Raw genomic sequence first — 25,690 nt, forward strand, 5'->3', positions numbered from 1 at the left:
GACCATTGACATTCAAGGTTATTAATGTGATATGATTTGTATTCCTAGTCATTTTGGCTTATTTTGGTTTTTAACTTGACTTGGTTTCTCCTTTGATTGACTTTTCCTTTAGGGTAGTTCCTCCCTTTGCTGACTTGTATTGTTGCTTTTCACTTCCTCCTCATGAAATATTTTGCTGAGAATGTTCTGTAGGGCAGACTTTCTATTTGTAAATTCTGTTAACTTTTGTTTATTGTGGAAAGATTTTATCTCATCATCAAATCTGGAGGTTAGTTTTGCTGGGTATAGGATTCTTGGTTGGCATCCATGTTCTTTCAGAGCTTGAAATATATTGTTCCAGGCCCTTCTTGCTTTTAGAGTCTGGGCTGAGAAATCTGCTGTTATCTGTATTGATTTCCCCTTATATGTAATCTGACGCTTTTCTCTCATAGCCTTTAAAATTCTATTTTTATTTTGTAAGTGAGGTATTTTCATTATAATGTGTCTTAGTGTGGATCTGTTGTAATTTTGTGCACCTGGTGTTCTGTAAGTCTCTTGTATTTGATTTTCCATTTCATTTTTCAGGTTTGGGAAATTTTCTGATATTATTTGTTGAACAGGTTGTTCATGCCTTTGGTTTGTATTTCTGTGCCTTCCTCAGTCCCAATAATTCTTAAATTCAGTCTTTTCATGATATCTCATAATTCTTGGACATTCTGTTCATGACTTCTTAACATCTTCTCAGTTTGTTCAACTTTATTTTCATGGTTAAATATTTTGTTTTCCTTGTCTGAGATCTGTCTTCCACGAGATGTATTCTATTGGTGATGCTTTCTATGAGTTTTTAATTTGGTTTATCATTTCTTTTTTCAAGTATTTATTTATTTATTTTTTCAGACTCTCTATCTCTTTATTGAAGTGTTCTTTTGCTTCCTGCGTTTGCTCTTTTAACTGTTTACTGGAATGGTCATGCATTGCTTGCATTTGCTCTCTTATCTCGTCTTTTGCTTCACAGATCATTTTAAGTATGCAGATTCTAAACTCTTTTTCTGTCATTTCTACTGCCATGCTGTCATTGGATTCTATCCCAATAGCATCTTGGTTTGTTAGGGACACTTTATTCCCCTGTTTTTTCATATTGTTTCTATATATTCCCCTCCAGCAGTGAAGATTAGAGATACTGAAGTTCCCCCCTTGCAGGCTTATTATGACCGTGCAGTTTTCCACTACCTATCCTTTGAAGGGGAGATCAATACCAGTAGCACCCAATACAGAGAAAATGTAGCCCTGACCCAGATAGCCCCTATAAAGACTTTAACATTATTGTAATGAACAGGATCAGTTCAATTACTATTTACAGTATTTCTAGTTGTGAACAAGAGGATGGGGAAGGGTGTAGGATGTAAGTGAGTAAATAGAGGTACCTGTTAAAGAGCCTCCAGTCTCCTGTACGTGTCTCAGGAAGGGAGCCGCCTTTCCAATGATGATGGCCAGGCCCTCAAGAATAATTCAAGATGCCTGCACCAGCCTCCAAAGGAGCTGGGGAGCCCCAGCAAGGGTGTCCTGAGTCAGCACGGAGGCAGGTGCAGTGTCCCTCAGCAGTAGGGGATAAGGTGGGCAGGCTCAGCTACCAGCCTCTGTCCTCTGTGTGGGGGTGGGTTGGGGGGCTCAGCACAGGCATCCCATCTCAGGGTGGGGGGCGGGCTCAGTGATGTTGTCAGACCTCAGTGTGTGGGGGTGGGTGGGCTCAGCAATGGCGTCTGACCCAGAAACTGTTTTTATAATGGATGAAAAGCTCTGAATGTAGCTGGATAACCAGAAATAACTGATGGACATAAGAACCAGAGAGGTTCTATTTATTATGGTCAAAGTGACCCTGAGATGACTTCCCTCCCAGGTTTTTCTTTTAACATTAGCTAATTTCTTCCTTATCAGTGAAGTCCTTTCTCTAACTACCCCATAAAAGCTGCATCTTAACAAATTCCTACTCCCACTCCTTACCCCCATTAGCCTCATTATGTGTGACATTCATTTGGCTCCTGCCATATACACTGCTTTATGTTTCAAACGCTGCATTTGTCCATTTGTTTATTTATTGCCTATTTTAATACATGTATTTGTTTTCCTGTAGTTAATCTGTTCCAGGACTGAGGATTTCCAGGAAATTGAGGCAGCATGTAGAACCACCCCCACTTCAAACCCCAAATCTTGCAATCAAGCCAGAAGGATTTCAGACATGTTGCTCTGAGTCATTGGCATGAGTTAATTAGAAGGGATAGGAAAAGGAAAAGGGGACACTCTCAAGGGAGAGAGTGAGTCCTCTTAGAGAGGAGAGGGATAGCATGCCTCTCCTGTACTCCAGTTTTATTGGGATCCCCCCCAGGTCCACCTCTTCACTTTTGACTGACAGCAGGATAACATCAGACTTACAAATTTCCACTACCATGACAACTCTAGGTCACCTTGGCTCATGCTGAACAGTTCTAATTGGATTCTTAGCCATAAATTCTTCAGATTTTATAGTTAGAAGGAATTATCCTTATCTCTCTGAGTTTTGGGATCTGGTTTGTGAAAAGTGTCACAAAAGTATCCCCCTTCAGACTAACTTAGGTTCCTCTTATCAACATTATTTCAGGTCTGTATTTCTCCTGTAGATAACAGGTATTTTGCTGAGGAATGTGACATCCTGTCCCCTTAAGCCCAGCAGGGCTACAGGTAAATTGCATCATGGAAAAGAAAGCATGTGGGGGTCAGCACAGTGGGCCCATTTTTTAGAATTATTCCCTTAACCCTGTGTTCCCGCCATTTGCATTTCTTGGTCCCCTAACAAATCTATTGTGTGTATATCTTACTACCTGTGTTATGTATTTTGATTTTTAATTAAATTTTAACCCCTTTATATCTAAGCCTGCCTTTTCATTTCCTCCAGCCTTGATTGGAGTTGAAGGTCAAATAAACTTATTAATATAAGTAAAACAAAATGACCAAGTGCTTTATTTTGAGGGATTTTTTTCCCTTGTAAAAATTATATACTTAATGAACAAATCAGAATCTTTAAAATCATGTGTAAGGAATTCTTAGCAAGTGTTTTTACTACATCTTAATGCAATCTAAGTATTTAGACCTCACTGATGCCAAATTAAACTGTATTTATCAAGCAAGGTTCTGACAAACTCTGTAAGCTAAATAAGGCATCACACTCAATTCTTTATTCATTTCTGAAGTTTCAGAATTAAATGTGCCATCTTTCCTCTTAAGTTATAAACCGTTTGTGATTATTTTTGAGATGCTTATTTTAAACTATAAGAAAACCTTCCAAGCAAGCAGTTTCTTTCCTTGGGGAAAGGAATTTGTGTCTAGACAAGAGCAGATGGATGCTCCCTCATTCTCTTAGGGTGGTTATCGTGAATGGAATTTAGAGTTGCTGGTTTTTTTTTTTTTTTTTTTTTTTTTTTCTTCTTCTTCTTCTCCTTTTTCTAAGCAGTCTTTTTCATCTTTTATCAAACAATTCAGCTCATGGGTTATGTATGGCCTTCTGGAACTTGAATTTGATTTTGATGTTGAAAATGTACATTATAATTTTCCAAACATGAATTTATGAAAATAGTAGCCTTTAGGAACTCCCACAGAGAGAAGAGATGACTGACAATGATGAAAGAATACCCAAGGATGCACACAGGTTGGAAGAGCTAGGACTGGCTGGCTCGGTGGTGGTGGTTATCAGGAGAGGGAAAAGTAGTTGACAAATCATCACGAGGGAATAAGAAGCAGACTGAGTTGGGCTACTTTTGCCCTAATGGATTCCAATGTTCAACCTCATCTAACCTGATGAAGCCTTATCAGGAGGGAACAAAGCCAGTGTATCACTGGTCTAGACAGAGGAAGATTTAAATTTAGACAGAGTGCTTAAGTTTTAGTTCTACATTGCCTCATGTTTAAAAAGCATTTGAGGATGCTTTACTCAAGATTTAAATTCAATTGGCTATCATAAATAATTACAGTGGTTTAAGTTTGAGATAGAAGGAAAATAGCTTCACAAGAATATTAGATTAAACTGGGAGGTTTATTAGAAAGAGTATTTTATTTGAAAACAGGGTTTGTGTCCTTTTTTTTTTTTTTTTTTTTTTTTTTGTGAGATTGAACCCAGTACCTCACACATGCTAGTTGTTTTACCACTGAACTATATTTCTAGCCCAAGTTTTAACTTAATCAAAATTCTTTTCCCTGTGGACCTGGTAAGTTCATGAGGAAACAATGTCTAGTGTAGCCTTCTTGACAATTAAGACACAAAGGGAAGTTTTAGGAGTGAGTTCATATAATTTTATATTAAGGTACAGTTCATAGTAAATTCCTTATAACCAATGCCCAAGGGTGATGTGGTCCTACAGAGGAGAAACAAGGGTATTAACTGAGGAAGTTCAATTTTCAAGATAAATTGTACTAACTTCCTAGTTTTCAGATTCACCACTTCCCGTGTGCTGTTTTTGGTTTATTTCATTATGTCCCACAAGACCTGTTTTTTTTGGTGGTGAATCATATGGTTGTACTTCCAAGTCCTTTTCAAAGAATACTGGGTGAATTTGCCTACTGGAAATAAAGGAAAAGGATTGAGTGATGGGCAGAAAAAGAAAAAAATGTGAAATGTGACACTTCTCATTTTATCTCTGAAAAACTTGATGACAAAAGAATTCTTTCCTCCATCCCATTCTTTTATTTCTCATCTTTCTCTTCCAAGTGGTTAGATTCTCTGTGCCAAAAGCATAACAAAGATTTCAGATGTAAAGGAAGAAGGAGACGTGGGCTTTGCCTAAAAGTGACTCATATGCAAAACAGTTGACATACAGAAATGCCAACAATCTTAATTTAATGTACTAAGTATCATAATAGTGTCTGTCTGTGTGTGTGTATGTGTGTGTGTGTGTGTGTGTAATTAGGATGTTATAAAATTAAGGAAAAGTATATGCTCTGAGGTGTCAGGGGATTGAAGATGGCTTCACAATGGCAGTTAATTCTAAATTGAAGACGGAAGGTTGAAGAGATGTCCATCCAACCAAAGAATATGAGAGAATAAATTGTTCATGGGCATGATGGTATGGCATGTTTTGTCTTCACGTCATATTCGGAGACATAGGTATAATTCAGTCTAATTGGAAGACTTGAGTATATGTAGGAATAGGAGGTAAGACAGGCAGGAGGGACATGAACTATAGGTGTCAGATCCTTATTTGTGCCTGTATCTTATGAAAGAGAGTTTAGAGTTCCCTCTACCTTACAGGGGATCTTTGGAATGTTTAAAGTTGGAGCATGGGCTTTTCAGACAGTTTCTCAGAGACAGTAGGATTGGCGGGGAGTTCATCTCCACTACCTCTAGTTAACCTTGAATTTTTCCCTGGCAGTGGTCCTATTTGCACTTTAGCCCTACTTCTCATTCATTTGACTAACTCACCCTGTGCTCTGAAACTTCACCTCTGAAGTCTCTCAAGAGGATTCCTTTCAGAACTTCCTCATCTATGGTTTAGGTTCTCCCTCAACACTGGAATGATGTGACCTTGATTTTTATATGCACACTTAACTCTGATTTCATTACTCCTGGAATGCCATCATTTTGTGGCCTAGTGTGCAGTCTGCATACAAAAGTATAGTCAGAATTTAAAAGTTTATTTCCAACTCTGATCACACTTTCAGGACAAAAGATATTAAGAGCAATTCAGTGTTTTCGATAAATAATGACAAAGTTTTGCCCACATTTTTGGATGCAAGTCAGAAAGTAGAGAAAAAAGTCTGTTTATATATACCTATATCAGAAACTCTCTTCAGATATAACATACAAATCACAAAAGCAATGCTATGTTTTGTCCTAACTAGTAAAAAGCTGAAGCAGCATCATATTTGAAGTAGTCTAGACTTGTTTCTATCTCAGAATAAATTTGGGGGCATGTAATTTTTCAGATACTATAATATGTTAGAAGAATTCATAGTTAAACTAATGCCTTAGGTTTTACCAAGATGGATCATTGTTCTGTTAACTCTTGTTTTTCTGACCTATCACTCTTATAAAGAAAACAGGATAAAATTAAACCAGGAGTGAGGGGAACAAAGTAGAGAGAAAAGCTATGGGGGCTAAGAGCAACAACAAAGGACCAGGTCCTAAATAAATAAGCTTTGAATGTGCTTAGGACTAGACCACAGAGAAAGATGTTCTTTCTCTTCTGTTTATTTTTTTCCACGAAAAATTGATGGTATTTCTGTTCCAGTGTCTTCATTAAATGGCCTATCTCTGTCTCCTCCAACAGTGCCAGGTCACTGACACCTGGTTGTCACTACCATCTCACTAAGAGGTGCTGGGCTCTGTGCTGATGAAATAGAATGTGCTCATCCAGACCTGGCTTTTCAGAGCTCCTCATGAAAAGGGTAACTTTAGGTGTTACCTTCCCCCTCTCTCCCTTGAGAACAGAATCAGGCCTGGAGGTGGCTGGAGCAAAATAGATTGTCACCTACTGCTTTTCTTCCCCCCATTTCTTCAGAGTGACCTTGCAAAAGGAAAACAGAAGTGGCACACCTCATTCTTGCCCCTTCAGACTCCAGAAAGCTCATCATGTGGGCAGAAATATGTTCATGGGGGTCAGGGTCTGGGCATTGGGGGTTACCTGACTCAGCTTTCTAGATGACATTTATGAAGGTGAATACTGAGCACTTTACCACAGTCACACTTTCTGAGGGACTTCCCTACTTAATACTATTCTACTCTGTTTGGACCATAAAAAGGACTTTGTTTTTCAGAGCCCTGTCCTACAAGGAAACATACAGCTTTGAGAATAACATTTCTTTTTAAATATTTGAATTATGAAAAAAGATTCAAAGATACAAAAAGATCAAAGAGTAAAATAATAGATGACCTTCCTTTCCCACTCAAAGGTAAACACTATATGTAAGGTGGTACAACATTTCAATACATGTGAGAACACATAGAAATTCTTATATGCACAAGATGATTTGTGTATTTTTAAAATTCCCACAAATGTTCATCTCTATTCAGTTCGCTTTTCTCACTTGAGTTTTGACCTTCAGACTTTACTATAGTGGCTGACCCCAGTTTGCATGCCTTAGTTCATTTTGTCCCAGAGATCACTGCTCATGCATCTGGAGTGAGCATCTCACCACAGTTCCCCTGAGTTGGATGATTCAGAATAAGGCTGTTTTGTAGCCTGTTGACAGGACTCTGTAAAAGCAGTTATTATCATTCTCAAATATTATATAATTTTCTTCTTTTTAATTCTAGAATATATAACCTAACAAGGAACACCTGTAACCAAAGACAAAGACATTCTTGTGACTCCAGCCTAGGGTTGCTCAGTGTGCTTAATCAGCATCTCTGTAGAAGTTAATATTTGGCAATGCCCTGGATAATGTCCTCATTTGCCATCATTTTACTAGATTTTGTTAAAGCATTCACCAAAATGTGCAGTTGAAGGGGTCTCCTTTGTAATTTATTTGCCTATACCAATATGTATGAAATATCTCATTGTTTATGTTATTTTTGTAATTATTAGTGAAGTAAAACATCTTATTGTATATGTATCAGTAATATGAACTTTCTTCTATGAATTGAATGTTCTGAGCCTCTGTCAACTTTTTTCTTTTTCTTTATTGATTTGTAGGTATATTTATCCTTTGTACATACAAGAGTACTTGTCCTTAGTTATACAATAGGCACAGTTTAATGCTTCTAGGTGTTACCTGAAAGTGTATCAATTTACAAAATCATTGATGGTCATAATTAAAGTAGCTTAACCATCAGATAGAATGGAATTCATTCAACTCAGAATTTTCAGTTTAAGAAAGAAAAAGAATCTGCAATTTTATTTAAGAAAAATATTCATTCCTAAATGCCAAAAATATTCAAAAAATATTTTTGTGGTCAAAGAAGTCAAATTCATTTATCTGTATTTTTGAGTCATATAAAATAAGTTTATTCACAACATAAAAGAATAATAAAAATAGTGTGAGTTTAATGTATTTGTTTCAGAAATATGGTTTTCAAAATTTTTTATTTCATTTTAATTGATATAATAATTGTACGTATTTATGAGGCACAGTGTGATGTTTTTATGTGTGTATAAATTATATAGTGATCAAATTGTCATAACTGGCATATCAATCACCTCAATTTTATATGATTAATATTTGCAACAGTACAGTTCCATATTCTCCAAATTCTTTCCATCTAAATGCAGTTCAAAAGCCCAAATAAAAAATTCAAATAGTATAGAGAACCCATCATAATAATTCACACACACACACACAAGGAAATTTACCCCACACATGCTTTTGGTTTTGCTAGTTTTTATTAAAAGAGTAGTTACTCTGTTTTCCTCTAACCCTCCCTCTCTGTTTTTCTTTTTTCTTTTTCTTTTCTTTTCTTTTCTTTTTTTTTTACATTTGCCTTTTCTTGGTAGAAACACACTTTTCTTGGAATGTTTTATCTTGAATACTCTGTCCCTAAAAAGTGATGCTAAAATTTCCACAGAGGATGAAAATGAGTGTAAACAGGGAATCAGGCCTGAAGATTCAGAAACAGGAATAGATGGATGATATTTCTTTTTTATTGGACTTGTAAATAAAATGAATTGTACTTTTGACTTTTGTTTCCCAGTTGATTGTTACAAGGTAACAGCTGAGAAAATTGAATTATAATTTGTGAGAATCAGTGAGTCAGCAGCAATTTTTAAATAGTCAGTGGAAGCATTACAGACTTTCCACTGAGTTTATTTTCTGCAAACCTCCAGGGGGTATAAAGGTGTCCCTGTGAGTAGAAAGAAGTGTCATCATTTTAAAAACTTATGTATGCCTCTTCTTTCACATCAAGATGATCCTGGCAAAATGGGACAATTTTTCTTTGAGTCCATTGGTCTTTTCTCTCAATGGGTCTTTCTGCTGGACTCTGCTATCTTTTTCCTTTTTCTGCTTAAAAGGTCCTTCTGCAGTCTCCCTCCAATCTCATCTCCCACCACCATGTCTCAATTTCTTCATTTCCAACAAAAATGAAATGTATTGGGTCATTTCTTTGCATGGTGTTGTGAAACCATGTGGGTTAAGACCTGTTATATACCAGTTATGACTATAATTTCTCATATTAGTTAAGCATTTATTGATACTTTTTAAGGGCCAGATTCCATTCAGCTTTTGTATGCCCTATTCCACTGAATCCAGGCACAAGGTCTTACTATATTTATAGATAAGCAATTTTAGGAGGGCTAAGGAATCTTGGCCAAGGTTTCGCATTTCGTAACCAGCAGAAGTCAGGTTAGCATAACATGCACTTTTTACTCCAAAGCTACACTACACTACCTTGGATGGGTTATAAAAGTTTTTGTTTTTGCAAACACCAGCACGCATGGAGTAACAGCTTATTCACCCTGTAGAGTTAAATGCCACAAAGATGTCTAAAACGAACCAACCCCAAACTGGATGGAAAGGCGTACCACCTTGCTCAAGGACTGCAGTGAGAGAAGACTGCCTCATCTACTGCTTTTCTCTCTGTTTATCCCAGTGATGCCACGCTTTGCTGAACAAGTGGAGGTTGCCATTGAAGCCCTGAGTGCCAATGTCCCTCAACCGTTTGAGGAGAATGAGTTCATCGATGCCTCTCGCCTGGTGTATGACGGCGTTCGGGACATCAGAAAGGCTGTGCTGATGATCAGGGTACGTGTGATCTCGGTAGCACAGAGCTGGTCTGAATTTCTAGTAGGGACCCCAAGGGTCTTGTCTGCTTTTTATTTATTCCATGCAACCTGGTAAGCTGCTTGGCTCCTTACTTAGACCAGGCAGACCCTTTACTCAAAAAGGGATGAGTGATTTCAGGAAGCCCAGATAGGCACCAAATATCCTATAGCCTGATGCCCTGCCTGCTTCTTGCATGTATTTCATAAATTTAATACCAACTGAGGAGTAACCCAGTTACTTTTCAATTGCCCCTTACTAACACGGCTTCCCACCAGGCTCATGGACTATAAAGAAGTGAAGATTACTCAGCTTATTAGTGTTAGTATAATAACATTATTCTCATAGATAACTATATTCTCCTTGTAAAATAATAATGCAAACATTATAAACAAGTGTGTTGGCCTCACATCAATTCTCCATGACCAGAGACCCAACTTCTGACCTGAAACTGTGTTGTCAGGTATGTCTTCTAAACCATAAATGAAGTAAATACATACAGACACAGAACTAGAAAAATACATATATATATATATATATATTATATATTATTTAATATATATAAAATATTTGACTTTAAAACTCTTATTTATACTTGCTTTGTTCACCCAAAATATGCCTTAATCTAAGACACAGTTTACCTCATTCCATTTAACTGCTGCATAATATTCCATTGAAAGATTTTTTTTTTCTCCTTCCCTTCCCTTATTTTTTTCTCCTTTTTTACCTTATTTTTTTCTCTTTACCTTACCTTAGGTTTGGCATAATCAAACAAAAATTTTTATTAGCCATTGGAACCTTTCTTCGATTCCGTATGCCAAAGCCTCAATGATAGATACTTTTATAACTATTATCACTGAAGCAGAGAGGGGACTTCTGATGTCCTGACTCCAAAAGCATAATGTCTGACAGAAATATAATAGGACCCACATTTTTAATTGAAAATTCCCTAGTATACAGGTTAAACAAGAGTAAGAAATGTCACTAATCATTACTTTAATCATGTATTTTATTTAGCCAAATATGTCTAGAATGTTATCATTGTGATGTGTTGCCCTGGTCACATTTAAAGCTCTCACTAGCTTCACATAGCTAGTGGCTGACATTGGCTGAGGCAGTCCTTGACTCTGTTCTCACCATCAACCTCCTGTTGTCTCTGTGACTGAACACTGAAGCCACCAGGTATCTGCCCAGCACATTTAGGAATCATTTAGCATTAAGGCAACACCCTCTTTTCAAACACAGACAACCCCCCCCCAAATGTACTGCAATGCAAGTATAGCCACAGAAGTTGTTGCACATAGTCCCTCAGGTATTTCAAGAAGTGTCTATGAAATATTGTCCCTTCTGGGCAACACAAACCAAATCCTTTGAGAATTTCATATGTGGTGCTGATTCTCCTCCAACCTCTGGTATCCTTGAAGCCTAGGCACAGTTCCCTTGGACTGTGGCATCCGCAGTATTTCTGAAGCAATTCTAGCAGCCTAGAGCAGAGCAGGCTAGAAAGATCTAGAATTAAACCTTTATTGACCTCCATGCTCCTGCCAAAGCATCACCAGCTCTGCCCAAACACCATCTTCTCCTCTCACCTTTAGGTCAGTGAGCCTGCTTTCATGTTAAATAGAAGTCTCCTTCATAAGAATTCCAGATCCATTCCAAAACTTACAATAGATAAATTGTATCAGGCAGTACTAACTATACTAAAACATATGGAGTTCAAATTTGGAACTTGGGGACCATAATTTCCTGTGCTTTTCACTTGCCCTTCTTATACCTGTGAAGCTGTGATCATCTTTCAAGGCCTGGTTTGAATGTTCTCTCCCCACATTTTATTCTTCATAATAATTACTCTGTCTTTTAACCACCGATACCTATTTCTGCCTGTGATAGTATTTATTATACCATTTCCTTTTATGTCTATTACTTTCTCTAGACTGAAATTTTGGAAAGGAACAGCTCTCTCTCGCTCTTTTTTCTTTTCTTTTTTTTTTTTTTTTTGTCTTTTTCTCTCTTTGTTCTTTTCATTGTGATTCTTTGTTTGGCACAGGGCCTAATACTGTGTGTGTGTGTGTGTGTGTGTGTGGTGTGTGGTGTGTGTGTGTTCATTCTTAAGTGGGGAGAGATGCTTGGAAGATAAGAAGGTGACAGGAAAAAGATATAAGAATTGGGGGAAGGAAAAAAAGTCAGCCTTTTAAGCCCAGAACAAATTAGATCATTTTCCCCATTACCTGCTAACTTGTGAAATAAGGTAATAGACCATGAGAGTTATGTTTTGAAAGCATTGGCGCTAAACCCCACTACAATCCTCAAGATGTATTCCCTCTTTTACCATTTTTCTGCTTTGTTAGCCTTCATATTTTTGTGACAACCATTTATCTGAGAAGCCAAGGAAGTTTATAGCCATCATTCATTTATTCATTCATGAGCTGTAAAAAAACACAATTTTAGATAAAATGCCATATCGTTGTCACATGAAGTGCCATTCCTCCATCCCAACATTTCAAGTGAGTTGATCAAATGAATTTCATACCACTTAAAATTTAGGAAGAGAGAAATATACAGTATGTACAAATTGTTATTTTTAAAATTGTTATCCATTGACACTCGAATGGCTTCATTTTGTACTTAAATAATTTCTTGGTTTCTTCTCTGAATATAATTATTAAGTGTACCGTACTTAAAAAATTCCACTGTATAAAGTCGGAAGAGAAAGACAGTGAGATGAGTGGGAACTGTTTCTTTCCCAGCTCCTAACTGTGCCCCTTCCCCAAGTCTTGATTTTACTTTGAAAAAGAAAGACATCTCTTAAAACAAAACAAAACAAAGGCAGATGCAGAGAGGACCTTGAAGGGTCAAACTCCCCATCACCTTGCCTCTCAGCAATCAATACATATTTAATGGCAATGTGGGTATCTGAGTGCTCCAGGCCAGCTCCAGGCAACCCTCTGCAGTAGGCAGAGCTTGCCCTTCCTGTGTTCAGCCTCACCTTTCAGGACCCTTCATTTCTCTTGGAGCAGGTCTGCTCTTCTACTTCTTAAGTCTATTTTTTTTTTTTTTTTTTTTTTTTTTGCATCTTGATGAGACTTGCCTTCTGTGATACATGGGAATTTTCTGATGATCCTCAGAAGGTAGTGGCAAAATGAGGAGGCAATTCTGGCAGACCAACATACAGTCAATTCTCATCATCCACAGTTGTTAAGTTCTGTAAATTCACTGAACACTGAATTAATGAATACTACACTATTGCTCCTAGGAGAAATACAGAGTTAGGCTCTTGTGAGCCTCTGGTCACATTTTCATTACCTGATCAACACCTGGCCTTGTTTCCTGTGTGCTTTGACTTAAAGACACCTTCTTAATATATATTATTGATTCATTAATATTGAACTCACAGCCATTATCGTTGACTTTTATTTATTTATTTACTTTGTATTGGGCATTGAACCCAGGGGTACTTTACTCCTGAACTACATCCCCAGTTCTTTTTTTATTTTGAGATAGGTTCTTTTTAAGTTTCTGAGACTAGCTTTGAACTAGCAATATTTCTGCCTGAACCTTCTGAGTGACTGGGATTACAGGCATGTGCCAAAAGGCCCAGCACTAACTCATATTTGAATGACACCAGTGGTTTCTCTGCAAGTCACATCACAGTCTACTCACACATGGGAATACTAGACAACAACGCAGCACTACTTTTAGGGACCATTTGACACATAGAAGTCAAAAGCACAAAATATGTGGCCCTAAATAGACCATAAAAGTAATACTTATTCACAGCAAGGGAACTTAGCTAAGAAGGCAGGGCACTATATTATTTGACTTTAGCAGAGAATATACACATTAGGTGAGTTTTTTTTCATTTTTGTTTTTTTCACTTTCTTCTCATGTCTGGGAATAACTACAAAAGCACCATGAACATTGATTATGTGTATTACAAATAAATTGTAGTAAGAAGGCAAATTCACAACTAAGGTATCTGCAAGTAATGAGGATCAAATATATAGGTAAAGTACAGAGCTAACCATTTAGTTTTGGGAACTAATGTGAGTGGGTGGGGTAGAAGGTGGTAATATCCTAGTATCAGGAGACCTGTATTCTACAAAGTAGCAGTTGTTCCTCATGACAGTGACCCAGGAAAATCTACAATGGTGTCTCTACACTCTACTTTTATAATTGGAACCAATTAATTCATTATATATGATGGTTTCAAAGGCAGGGCAAGGAAATAATAGGACCTGGGACAGGGTTTGGAGAAAGGTCTGTAGTTCAATTTTATGTCTCCCAAACTGTGTACCAATCAATGCTCCCTGGAGCACTGCAAGATATTTTAGAGTTGTGAAGATAATATACAGATGCCTCTTAGAATCTGTGCAATACATTGGCTGGAAGTAGTTTATAGTTCAGGCATTAGGTGGCACGTATCTTTTGATGATGTGGTTTGTTTGTGAAACTGGGTATATGGTGATCACTGTGTTTAAAATCAATCCCAAGAATCAGCTGGTGTCCCTTTGATTTCTCTGATTTGAAAAGTATGCAGTGTTAGTTGTTAGGTTACAAAATGGGTAAGTTGCTTATACTAAACTGTTTAATCAAAAGAACTATTCAGGATTTTAATTTTTGTTTTTTTAGACTTGAGGCACTGTTACAACATTACTGAGACCACGAGGATGCCATGAAACAGTAAAGTATGGAATTTATAGCTTAATTAATTTTGGGTCATCAGCACACTAATTACCTTCTCTGCAGTGCAGTTTCCTTAACTGGCAATGGAGACAAATATACTGAAGCTAATAAAGAACTGTCACAGATCTAACACTTAGTAGGTTCCTAAGAAGCACTTCTTTTCCTTGTCCTTCAAGGAGAAAGATTATATAATTAGTCAAATAAACAGAATTTGTTAAATAAGCTTACAATATTATCAAAATTGCAGGGATTGGAGCCAAAGTATTTGTCATAAGTAGAATATAAAAGGTTGAAAAAACTTTAGAAACTAAAAAGTTGACTTTAAAACTAAAAAAAATTACTTAATGTAAATTATTATAACCTAGTTACTCAACATGGTCTCATACAGTTCCTAGTTTTGTTTTCTTAATTAGAACTAATTTAATATGATTTTTTTAAAGTGGCAATTCAGTCTCGATCATTCATTTACAAAGTTTTTGTTGAATGCTTACAAGATATCCCACGCCATTAGAGCTGCCCTGTATACAGAGGCAAACGGAGTAGACAAAAATCCCACAAAAATGGAATTTAGAAATTTAGATTCCTTTAGTAAGAGATAGAGAATTAAAAAATATATACTTAATGCCAAATATTGTGCCACAGTGAAAACCAAGGCAGAGCACAGGTGGGCATGGATTTCATGAACAATGGTAAATGATTGAGTGACATTTGAGAAGAGACCTGGAGAAGAAGGGAAGGAGCCACCAGGTATTTGAGGGGAATGTTTCAGGAGGAGGGAATGGCAAAGTGCAAGTGGAGTTGGAAGTTGGAAGCTGACTGGAGGCCTGAGGATCATACTGAGTAAGATTGGAGCCATGGGAGGTTCTGAGCAGGGGAGTCACATGATCTAACTCAGTTCTTAATAGGAGCTCTCTTGCTATTCTGGTTAGGGTCAAGGTAGGGAGACCAGTTAGGAGGTCTCCAGAGTAATCCAAGCTCCAGACACTGGTAACTCATCAGTTCTCACTGAGGAGAGTTTTACATATATGCCTTAGATCTCTCATTTTTTCATTTGCATTCCATTTCATGGGTGTAGAGCTCTATTGGAAAATCCTTCCTTTTGTTTCATCTCAAATCACCTGCAACTATATTTTATATTTTTCTTTCAATAAAACTCTCACATATAGGTGAGCTTTCCTTAAATGGTCCTTATTACATTTTCCTCATATGTTCAGGTGAAAGGTTTCTGAATCTTTCAGCATGTTCTTGTTTTGCTTCTGTATAGAGGTGTTGTAGAGATGGAGCACCAGAGGCAGTGAACTGATGACGTGACTTGTCCAGGGACAAGTTGGGACAAGTTACATCATGTCCTTGGGGCTCTGTAATAGGCACAAGTTAATCTCATTGATTTAGATGGGAGATATTTTGGAGACTGAATGCTTTGTGCCATTTTACAGATAAGACCCATTTTCAGAACAGTTAGGTGGTAGTATAACCAGGGACCCAGGAGTAAACACAAAGTTAACATTTGTTTGTTGTGAAAGGCCCACTCTGGGAACACCCAAGTGCAGAACTGAGGTTTGACCCTCAGTCTCTATCCTCTATTCCAGTGTGCTACACATTTTGTTGATTTTTTTACTTTATAAGTCTATCTCATAATATAAGTCTGATCTCTTTGAGCCCCCTTTCTAATTTTCTGTCTCCTTTAATTTATGGAAGTTCTTGACCAACTGAAAAATGACATTTATACATTTAAAATCCAACTGTTTAAAAAATAAAGGCATGAATAGGACATGTGAATTATATTCAATTAACAAGCCACACAGTCACAGAACTATTTGTATGGATGACCTGTATGGATTTGCTGCATGTTTAAGACACATGAAAATATTTTAAACTCTTCTGTTACCTGGTGGTATTTGTGATGGTTAAGAGCATAGGCTCTGGAACCCTCAGCTTATTCCTCAGTTCTGTCTCTTGATGTGTGACACTTTGGAAATTTTGCTTAAAAATACTGAGCCTGTTCATTCATCTGTCAAATGGGGATTAAGCCAGATGCAGCCCTAGTTAGTAGGGAGGCTGAGGCAGGATTATAAATTCAAGGCCAGCTGGGGCAATTTAGCTTTGTGTACAATGAATCAAAATGCAGTCTGTAAAAAATAAATAAATAAATAATAAAAAGTGAAATTTTAAAAAAGGAATGAGGAGGCACTCCAGAGGTAGAATCCTTGCTTAGCACATACAAGACTCTGCACTCCATTCCCAGCACTATACACACAGATCACACACACACACACACACACACACACACACACCACCACCACCACCACCACCATCACCACCACCACCCAACAACAACAAAAAGGGTTTTAAATTTATTCATTAAGTCATTGTAAGGATGAAAACCTACAGCTGAAAATCTGTCCCATAGTGGGTGGTAAACAATTGCTATTATTATTGCTAGGGTTATTATGTGTTGTTTTATTAAGCATACTAATGATCGCTATCATTTGTACATTTAGTTTAGTTTTATAGTTTGCAAAGCATTTTCATATACATCTGACTTTAGGAGTCCTGTGGGGTAGGCAAAGCAGTAACAATTGTAATCTCCATTTTATGTGAGACTCAAAAGCAGCAAAGCTAAGTGACCTGGCAAAGACATATGGCAGAATTAGGCCCAAATCACTCAGGTGCCCCGGGACCACATCCAGGTTATTATTTTTTCATTTAAAGAATGTTTCTTTATTTTGGTTCTTGGGTCATGGTCACTTGAATTGGAGCTCATCATTAATAGCCTCATGCTGCCAGGCTGGGTTTGTCATTGACTTGTCTTGTGAATGCACAGTTCACTGAGATGTTTGGAACCAGCAGTCACAGTCAGCTTTTTTTTTTTTTTTTTTGGTTGAGGTTTTCCTTTTTGTTTTTCTCTTCCTTTTTAGAACTAATGATGAAAAGTGCTTGTAATCTTGTCATGTCATCTGTCAGTAGAATTTACCAACTTGCTGTAATTGTTTCACAGTACATTCCAAAGGAGTGAGGAATGATCCCAGGATGCTCTCTGTCCACAATAAAAATACAACCAGTTATTGGAACTAGGTTCTGCTTATTCTATCGCTGATCATATTTATGGAATGTTAATAGAATAGAACAAAACCTCTTTCTCCTCCCATTCTTTTAATATTCCTATGAAAGAAAACAGAACATCTGTAGATGACTGACTGAATGTTAATAAGGTTGATAGAGAAAAGGAAAAATAAAAGCGATATGCCAAAACACAGAAGATTTCTAGGCAAAATGTGATACTGGCATGAAGCACCCCATTTTACACCTGTCTGACCAATCTCAAGGCTTCATCAATAACCACACCTGATTAATTACACCGAGGTAGCCAAAGAAACCAACAGAATAAAAGAGGTGGCCTTTTGGATGAGAAATGGGCAACTGCATGGTCAGTACAGCTTGTGGTCTGTTCTGTTCTTTTCAAGGATGGAGCCCTGGAAGGTGGTCCTGCTCCATTCGAGTGGCAGTTTTTGGGTAACAGTGGACATGAGAATCTCATACTGGTGTCCTATCTTCTCCTTGTGCACCATCCTTATCATGTCATGTCCTGAGCTTTTCCTCTTAGAGTCAACACAGCATTAGAGTAGATGCCTCAAACCCATTTACTCAAAAGTCTTTGTGCACATTATAAACTCTTATGCCTCAGTTTCCCTGCCTGTAAAATGGAGGAAACTGTGTCTACTACATAGGAGTGTTTCAGAAACTTCATGAGTTAGTGTGAATAAAACAGAGAAAATAGTGACAGGTATGTGGCAGCAGTTAATGCATGTTATCTGGTATTACTGCCATTGTAAATGGGAAGGATTTTTTGTTTGTTTTTTTTGGCTTGTGGATTCTTCCTCATCTGTTCCTTAATACAAACTATATGATTGGAAAGGATCTCTTCTCCTTTCATGCCATTTTATAGCTCCAGTTCTTGCCTAAATTATAAAGTGTGAAAACAAACCACAACAACCACAAAAGCTAATAAAGAACAGTATGTTTGAAGTTAGACACACTTGGATGTTTAGGAATAAATGCTGGTACTGTTAACTAGTTTAGGGACACAGAACACATTGCTGAACTACTTTGAATATTGTTCTTCTCATCTCTGAATAGAGAATGATCCCTATTTCCCTGTGAGTATCCGAATGAAATTGACATTTGAGCGTTTTTAATCCTTAGTGGGTGTATAGTAACTGTTAGTTTCACTTTAAAGATATTTGTTGAATGAATTTATTTTGAATACCTAAGTAATGATAGCAAACATTTAAAAAATGCCTACTGTATGCCAGATACTCTATAGAGAACACATCACTTATCTTCACAATAGTCACAAAGGTGGCTACTATTAACTGCATTTAAAGAGAAGGGATCTGGAGCTAAGAGAGGCAAGATAGTTTGCTCATGGTCACACAGGGTTCATGCTCATGCCATCCTGACTGAAGTCTATACTTGAACCTCTACCCCTGATGGCTTAGTGAGCAGTCCAGATGTTCCACCGGGTCAAGCCATTGGCCTGGAGGTGGTCAATCTTTTTGTCCATTGACAGTTGAAAAGAGAATAGATCAAATAGGGCATTATAGAAGAAGTATAATTATAACTTTTATTATTGATTCTCATTTTCTATCTTATCATAGATTTGGATGAGTAGAAATAATACTTCTTTTAAAATTAGAAATCACGTCATGTGAAGAGTCAGACTTGCTACACCTGCAGGAGGAAATAATAAAGAAAATAAACTTTTTAAAGCAAGTAAATTAGGGCAGCATGATTTTTCTGACTCTGTTCCAGTTGATAGCCACCCACAGTGCTATACTATATGTAAGATACTATAAGCTGCTTCCTACTTTAGCTTTTGCCATGCAGAAGTGTTTGTGTGCAGGTAAAGGTTATAGATCTTAAATTGGAATTTTTGTAATGTTTCTCTTTTCTTAATATTTAGACCCCAGAAGAACTAGAAGATGATTCTGACTTTGAGCAGGAAGATTATGATGTGCGTAGCCGGACAAGTGTTCAGACGGAAGATGACCAGCTCATTGCTGGACAGAGTGCACGGGTGAGTGGACATTCAAGACTTTGAATATATCACAGGACTGTGTTTACCAAAATGGTTTAAGGATATTTTGAAATTTCAGGAATTGGGGCCCAGAGTTTCCTGTCTCAGAAATCTGTGCTCTCTCTTCTAGAGTCATTTGCAGCAATTCACGTTCAACACAGTGGAAATAACACCGGGGCTCTTGATTCCTTCTCACCCTCCTCCTTCTCTACCACTTGAAGCATCACTCTTGTATCAAAGCAAACTCTAATGTGTTTGATGGATTTAACTGGGGCTGAGGACCGTGATTAGATAGTTCACAGACAGGGGACAATGTAATGCTCAAATTTTGCCTTGGTAAAATTTGCCTTGGTAAAATGGTGACTGTAGTCACCATTTTCCTGTGTGATATTTAACAATGACAGGAGGGCAATCAGGGTACCACTTTGTTATTAGCCAGGACGTGTTGTCTATGGTATTCAAGACAACATTGGTTTAAGGTCGGCAAGTAGAGAAGGAAATTTCCCTCTTCATACTTACCTGTTGCCAGGGTAGATCCTCTGCCATGTGATGAAAAAAGAAATTACACAGACTTAGTAGAAGTTTAAGGCATGGAGCAGGAAGCAACAAATATTTGAGTGCTCCATAACATAGTCCACCATGTCTTGAAAGTCCAGAGAACATCCTAGAATTGGACTAGTCAGATTACCTATATCTAGGTAGTCTAGGTAGGTGATGAATGATAAAACCCATAGGGCTTGCATAAGAGGGTGATAGTTCCCTCTCTTCAAAGCCTCAGGTTTCACCGAATAAGGATAAATTATTGTATAACTGAGAATTAGATATTCTAATTATCAATGTTAAGTTTTACTTGATGAATAGGAAGCATGAGGTTGAGAAAGAGGTGGTAGAGGATTGGGAGACCCTAAAAAGCTCGTATAGCTTTGGGAATTGTGAAAGAAAAGCAGGAAACAACCAGTAAGAGATTAAATAAAGAGGACTCAAAGGGATGTTGAATCAAGAAAGACTTTGTACCGCACACTCAACTTCACATATGTGCTTTATGTCCTGATGTTCTTCTCACCCAGCCATCAAATGGCCCAGAAATATGGATAGATATTGATAGGACAAATGTGAATGTAAAAGACAGTACATTAAAGAGTGTTTTTGATAGATTTGAATTTGGATCCTAAAACATATAATTAGGACTATGCTCAGAATTACAGATTGCCTGAATTCTCTGAGTTTGAGATCCATCATCTATAAAATGTGAATAAAAGACTTACTTGATGGGATTCTTTTGAGGATCATACAATACAAAATAATAGGCACAATAATTTGCCATGTAGTAAGTACTCAGTAAAGGACAGCTCTGATACTTATTAATCTTTGAAAAAGAAATTCCTCTGATCACATGACAGCAGCAATAGAAAGTTCATAAAAGGGCACAGAGACTTCTACTTGAAAATTCCTTGCAGACTATTCAATCTTGTCTGAAATGTTAAAAATTGGGAAGGTCATTAAGTAAGAATCTTTTGAGGCTATGTTGGCGCAACATCAAACTAATTAATCAATCAAAGAAACTCATCTTCAAAATTAAGTAAAAAGAGCATTTTTATGTCAATGACAAAGGGCAAATTTGAGTAATTCATCCAAACATTAATCAATTTAAAGTTAATTTTACTGACCAACTACAACTTGGTATGGACATAGCCTGATTCCACAGACAAGTTTTCTCAAAGACCAAGATTATGCACATTTCTTACATTGTTTTTTAATCACCTTCTTATCTAAATGGAAAGATTCGTTCACTTTTTTACAAGGAAGAAGAGAATTCCAGTATACCTCTCTTTCATGCATCCAATTTACATTAGACATAATCAATGATGATGGATGGAAACAAAATTCAAATGATCCTGTTTTTATCATTTCTTCATATCATTGTCTTTTTGAAAGTTTTTGCAGCATGAATTATGAACATGGCCTGAGATAGTAAGAACAAAGTACTTATATAATGTAGTACTTGCAAATTTGTCTTTGAGATCCATCACGTGGTCCATATGATTAACTTGCAGCAGACAGCATTACTTATTGAGTCAGCCTACTTTAGTCTGTAATTATATGATGACAAATCGGAGACGTAGAATTATGGTTCTTAAGTTGGAAATAAGAGGGTGCATTGAATTGCTGAGATGATAGATGGTCGAACTTTTGACCAGCTAAGTGTGATAAGCTGTTCAAAATTGTGAAGGAGGCAAACTCTGTCTTTGAAAAGAGGCATTAGCTCTTCCCAGCAGCCATTCCTCCATGTTAATGGTCCTATTTTGTGTTCTCATTCAGAGAAATTCTTCCTTTCTGTAAATGGTAAATTAATCTAAAAGGAGGTTAAAGTAGGAAATAATGCTTTTTATACCCTCCTTCAACATCGATGTCAAATTCTGGAATTAGAGTATTTCTTATTTCCTTGGTATGTCCTTGTCTGTTGCTGATCTACGACATCTTTTTTAAAAGAATCATTTCTTTTATTGGTACATAATTCTACATGATAGTGGGAACTACATTATGCCATATTTATATATGCACATAACATATTTTGATCAATCTCATTCCCTTGTGCCTCTCCTTTCCCTTCCCTCTTTCCTCCATCTACTCGTTTTACTATTATGCATCCCCCTTCTATTATTATTTGTATTATTATTTTAATTAACACATTATAATTATATATAAAGGCTGTATTCACTGTGGCATAGTTGTACATGGATGTGGCATAATTTGATTGATTTCATTCCCTAAGTACTTCCCCAGGCCCTTCCTTCTTCACTCCCCCTCAATCTCCTTTCTTTACTTTACCAGTCTCCCTTCTATTTTCATGAGATATCCTTTTTTTAATTCCTTCCCCTCACCCTCTCTCTTCAGTTTCCACATTTGAGAGAAAACATTTGACCCTTGGCTTTCTGAGTCTGGCTTATTTCACTTAGCTTAATGTTATCCAGTTTCATCCATTTACCAACAAATGACATAATTTCACTCTTCTTTATGGTTGAGTAGAACTCCATTGGGTATATATACCACATTTCCTCATTTATGTTTCTGTTGACTAGTCCCATAACTTGGCTATTTTGAATTGTGCTGCTATAATGCACAATTGGTATGCATGTATCACTGTAGTATACTGATTTTATTTTATTTTTCTATAAATACCAAGGAATGGGGTGCTGGGTCATATGGTCTTTCAAATATCTACAACATTTTGAGGGGGAGAAGGAGAAGAAATGGGAATGGATAGTAGTGATGACAATCTGATAATTAATGGAGGTTATCTTGCCCTCTGATCCTAGATGTGACATCTTCTAAACTGTTTCTTCACAGGCTGATGTAGTTAAAACTGGTCAGTGACACTTTAGAGCACTTAACCTTGGCAAAAAGAATGAATTATTTGGAGTCATACAGATATGATTTTAAAATATGGGCTTGGTGAAATTGTGTGACTTTGAGGTGACTATCTTAACCTCTCCATGCCTCATCTCCTTGCATATATAGGAGTGAAGCACAGCTTTCTGCCTCAAAATGACATTAGGAGAACCACATATAATGAACCACAGGATTTGTCATATAACTTGTGGTGATTATTAAATTGGTGATGGTGATGCTTCTAGCTTGAGAAGACTGAGAAGACTTGAGAAGACTGACCAAGTAATTTTGCCTAAAAAAGTTGGATAATTGAGGCAATCATGAGAGTTTTTACTTGAATTAGTGGGAAAGTTATCTCAATTTTCCAATTTCCTTCATAGCCTGACACTAGTAACAGTCAAAGGACCCACTTTTTAACTACTTATATTTATTATCCTGCTTTAAAACCAAGTGAGTACAAGTGAGTTTATTGAGTTTTATCCTCTTTAGTCATTTTTTGATAAACATTCTTGTACTTGAAGTCTTAATATTAGACTCTTGCTCTGTGTTTAAGAAGGGAAGCCTACTCAGTTTAGAGCCCATATACTTCAAAAAGTTATTTTTCTTCTAAAGATTGGAAAAATAATTGTATCAAATGGCCCTGGAGATTTAGGTTGTACAAGAGATTTAGATCTATTTGAATGGTTGCTGGCTTGTATCAGTGATTTCTACTTTCATTTTAACAGATAGAGTTTATTATATTAATCAAAACAGATGGTTGACTGCTCAGAGGAAAGCCTGGGAGCCTGGGGTGAAGGGTAGGAGTGCTAGAGGATTTGAATCTCTGATGCCCCCAATTTGAGCCCCAGCTCAGCCAGATTTGGAGAACAAGGCTGGAGTGGATGGAAGAAGCAGAAACTCTCAGACCGCTCTGGGTGATCACATCACACAAACAGAAAAGCTGATTTGTCTTTTTCCCTTTGGCTGTGAAAATAATTTCTCTCATGTTCCCATACTTTGAGGAAATGAACAATTGCATTTTATATATTTTGTATTGAATTTGATTTTAATATAACCAGCCTCTATTTTTTTTTTTAGCAAGAACAGCTTTAATGTGTTAACATTTCAAACTGCTGAGTTACATTGATAAGACCTAATTAAAACTCATGTGTTGAATTTTAATTTGATTAACTTGCAAATTTTGCAGTTTGTGATCTACTGTTTATAGATAACCTTTTTTTAAATTCCAGTTTCAGAAAAGGTCAATTATGAATTTTTAAAAGCCAAGAGCATTTTAAGAATATTTAGGAAAATACTCCAGATCATTGATAGCTACATAAGCAAAGCAAATATAATGACACTTGCACCCAAGTCACACACCATTAAGTGCATTATGCAGGTCGAGTACCCCTAGAGTCAAAATAACATCTTCCTGTCCAAATCTTCTTTGAAGGGACCAGTTTTCCTTCAGAATTGTGTCCTTAAAAAACGCTTGTCAGTTCTGGCAACTCCTCTTGAATTATGTTGATGCAGTGAGTGGGAAAATGTTTAAGCAGTCAATCAAAAGGTATTTATTGGGTTCCTGTACAAGCAGCATATGAAGGCCTGTACCTTAAAAAAGGACATAGAGAAGGCAGGAGCAGGGCATTACTAGCAATTAATGAGAGAGCAAGGCAAGGCTGATAATATCCAAGTGCTAAATTGTACTTTGGAAACTCAAGTGCTATAGTTGACAGAAAAATGTACACCCTTTCATGCACAAATTAACCTTTTGGGGCAATGAAAGGTATGTTGTTTTCCATCTGGGGTCTGAGTGTTGAGACTGCCTCTAGTCTTATAGATTTTTTTTTTTTTTTTTTTTTACAAAGAAGCATGTAGTGAATACATTCATTGATAGTAGCTCAGGACCTGTGCCATCTAAATAAAATATGATTAGCTCTTTTGTATATGGAGGACAGATGAGTCTAGGAGAGTTTTAGGGCATCAGACAGAGATGCTTCAGAGGAAAAAAGAAGTGCACATTTAATTTCTTATATCCAAGCCTAAAATGCAATGGAATAACTGCCTTGTTATTAACATTTTACTGAAAATATGAGCTTATGACAAACTCTTTTGTATATTTTGCATCTTTTTAAAGCTTACAAAAATACCTTAAATATTTTCCAAAATTCAATATTTTAAATATTTTGACTACAGTGTTTATACCAATCTTCATTTTAAAAACATGAGTTATAATTTGCACACATGCACAGACTGATAACTTAATAGTCACAAAGAAGGATTCATGGAAGTTAGTAGTCTTGGCTGCCAGTTAATAAGAGGATACAGCATCTGGGCAGCTGCTTGTCCAAGTATACATTTATGCTAATCACATGAAGACACCTTTTCTATTGGACATATGAAACCCAACACCAGGATGCACAGCCTGGTGTGCAGTGTTTGTGATTTTAATGAGCCTTGGCCACTGGGCCAGGAACCCTTATGGAGACTACAAGCTACATGGACTTGCATGGTGAACTAGTTGCACCTAATGGTCAAAAATGGTGTTAGTTCAACTGGATTTGAATTAAATTTCTACAGCTTATAAATTATGTGATATTAGGAATTAAACTAATTTTTCTGAGCCATGACATCATCCTTATTAAAATGGGGATAATAATAATATTAGAATGATTAAGTAGATTGTTATTATATATACACAGACTACCACAGTACCAGTATACATATAAGTACACAAGCAATCAGGCCAATCTTCAATTTATAATGAGTCACATAGACTCTGGGATCTTCCCTTTCCTTGTTGGCAACTGAGTCATAAGCTAAGGAAAAGTGGAAAGGAAAACTAGTGGCAGCAAAAATGAT

The 25,690-nt window shown here is 36.8% G+C and overlaps 1 protein-coding gene across 4 annotated transcripts in view; it reads left to right on the plus strand.

The window, feature by feature from the left end:
• Ctnna2 (catenin alpha 2) overlaps positions 1 to 25,690 on the plus strand; it is a 1,081,443-nt gene that overhangs the window by 1,003,192 nt on the left and 52,561 nt on the right. For all 4 annotated transcript variants that reach the window (XM_047523044.1, XM_047523045.1, XM_047523046.1 and 1 more), the window contains exons 13-14: positions 9,530 to 9,681; positions 19,346 to 19,459. In XM_047523044.1, the coding sequence (XP_047379000.1) occupies positions 9,530 to 9,681; positions 19,346 to 19,459 (266 nt within the window). The remainder of the gene's footprint in view (positions 1 to 9,529; positions 9,682 to 19,345; positions 19,460 to 25,690) is intronic.

The sequence above is a fragment of the Sciurus carolinensis genome, chromosome 13 (assembly GCF_902686445.1).
Source record: "Sciurus carolinensis chromosome 13, mSciCar1.2, whole genome shotgun sequence".
NCBI classification, from domain to species: domain Eukaryota; kingdom Metazoa; phylum Chordata; class Mammalia; order Rodentia; family Sciuridae; genus Sciurus; species Sciurus carolinensis.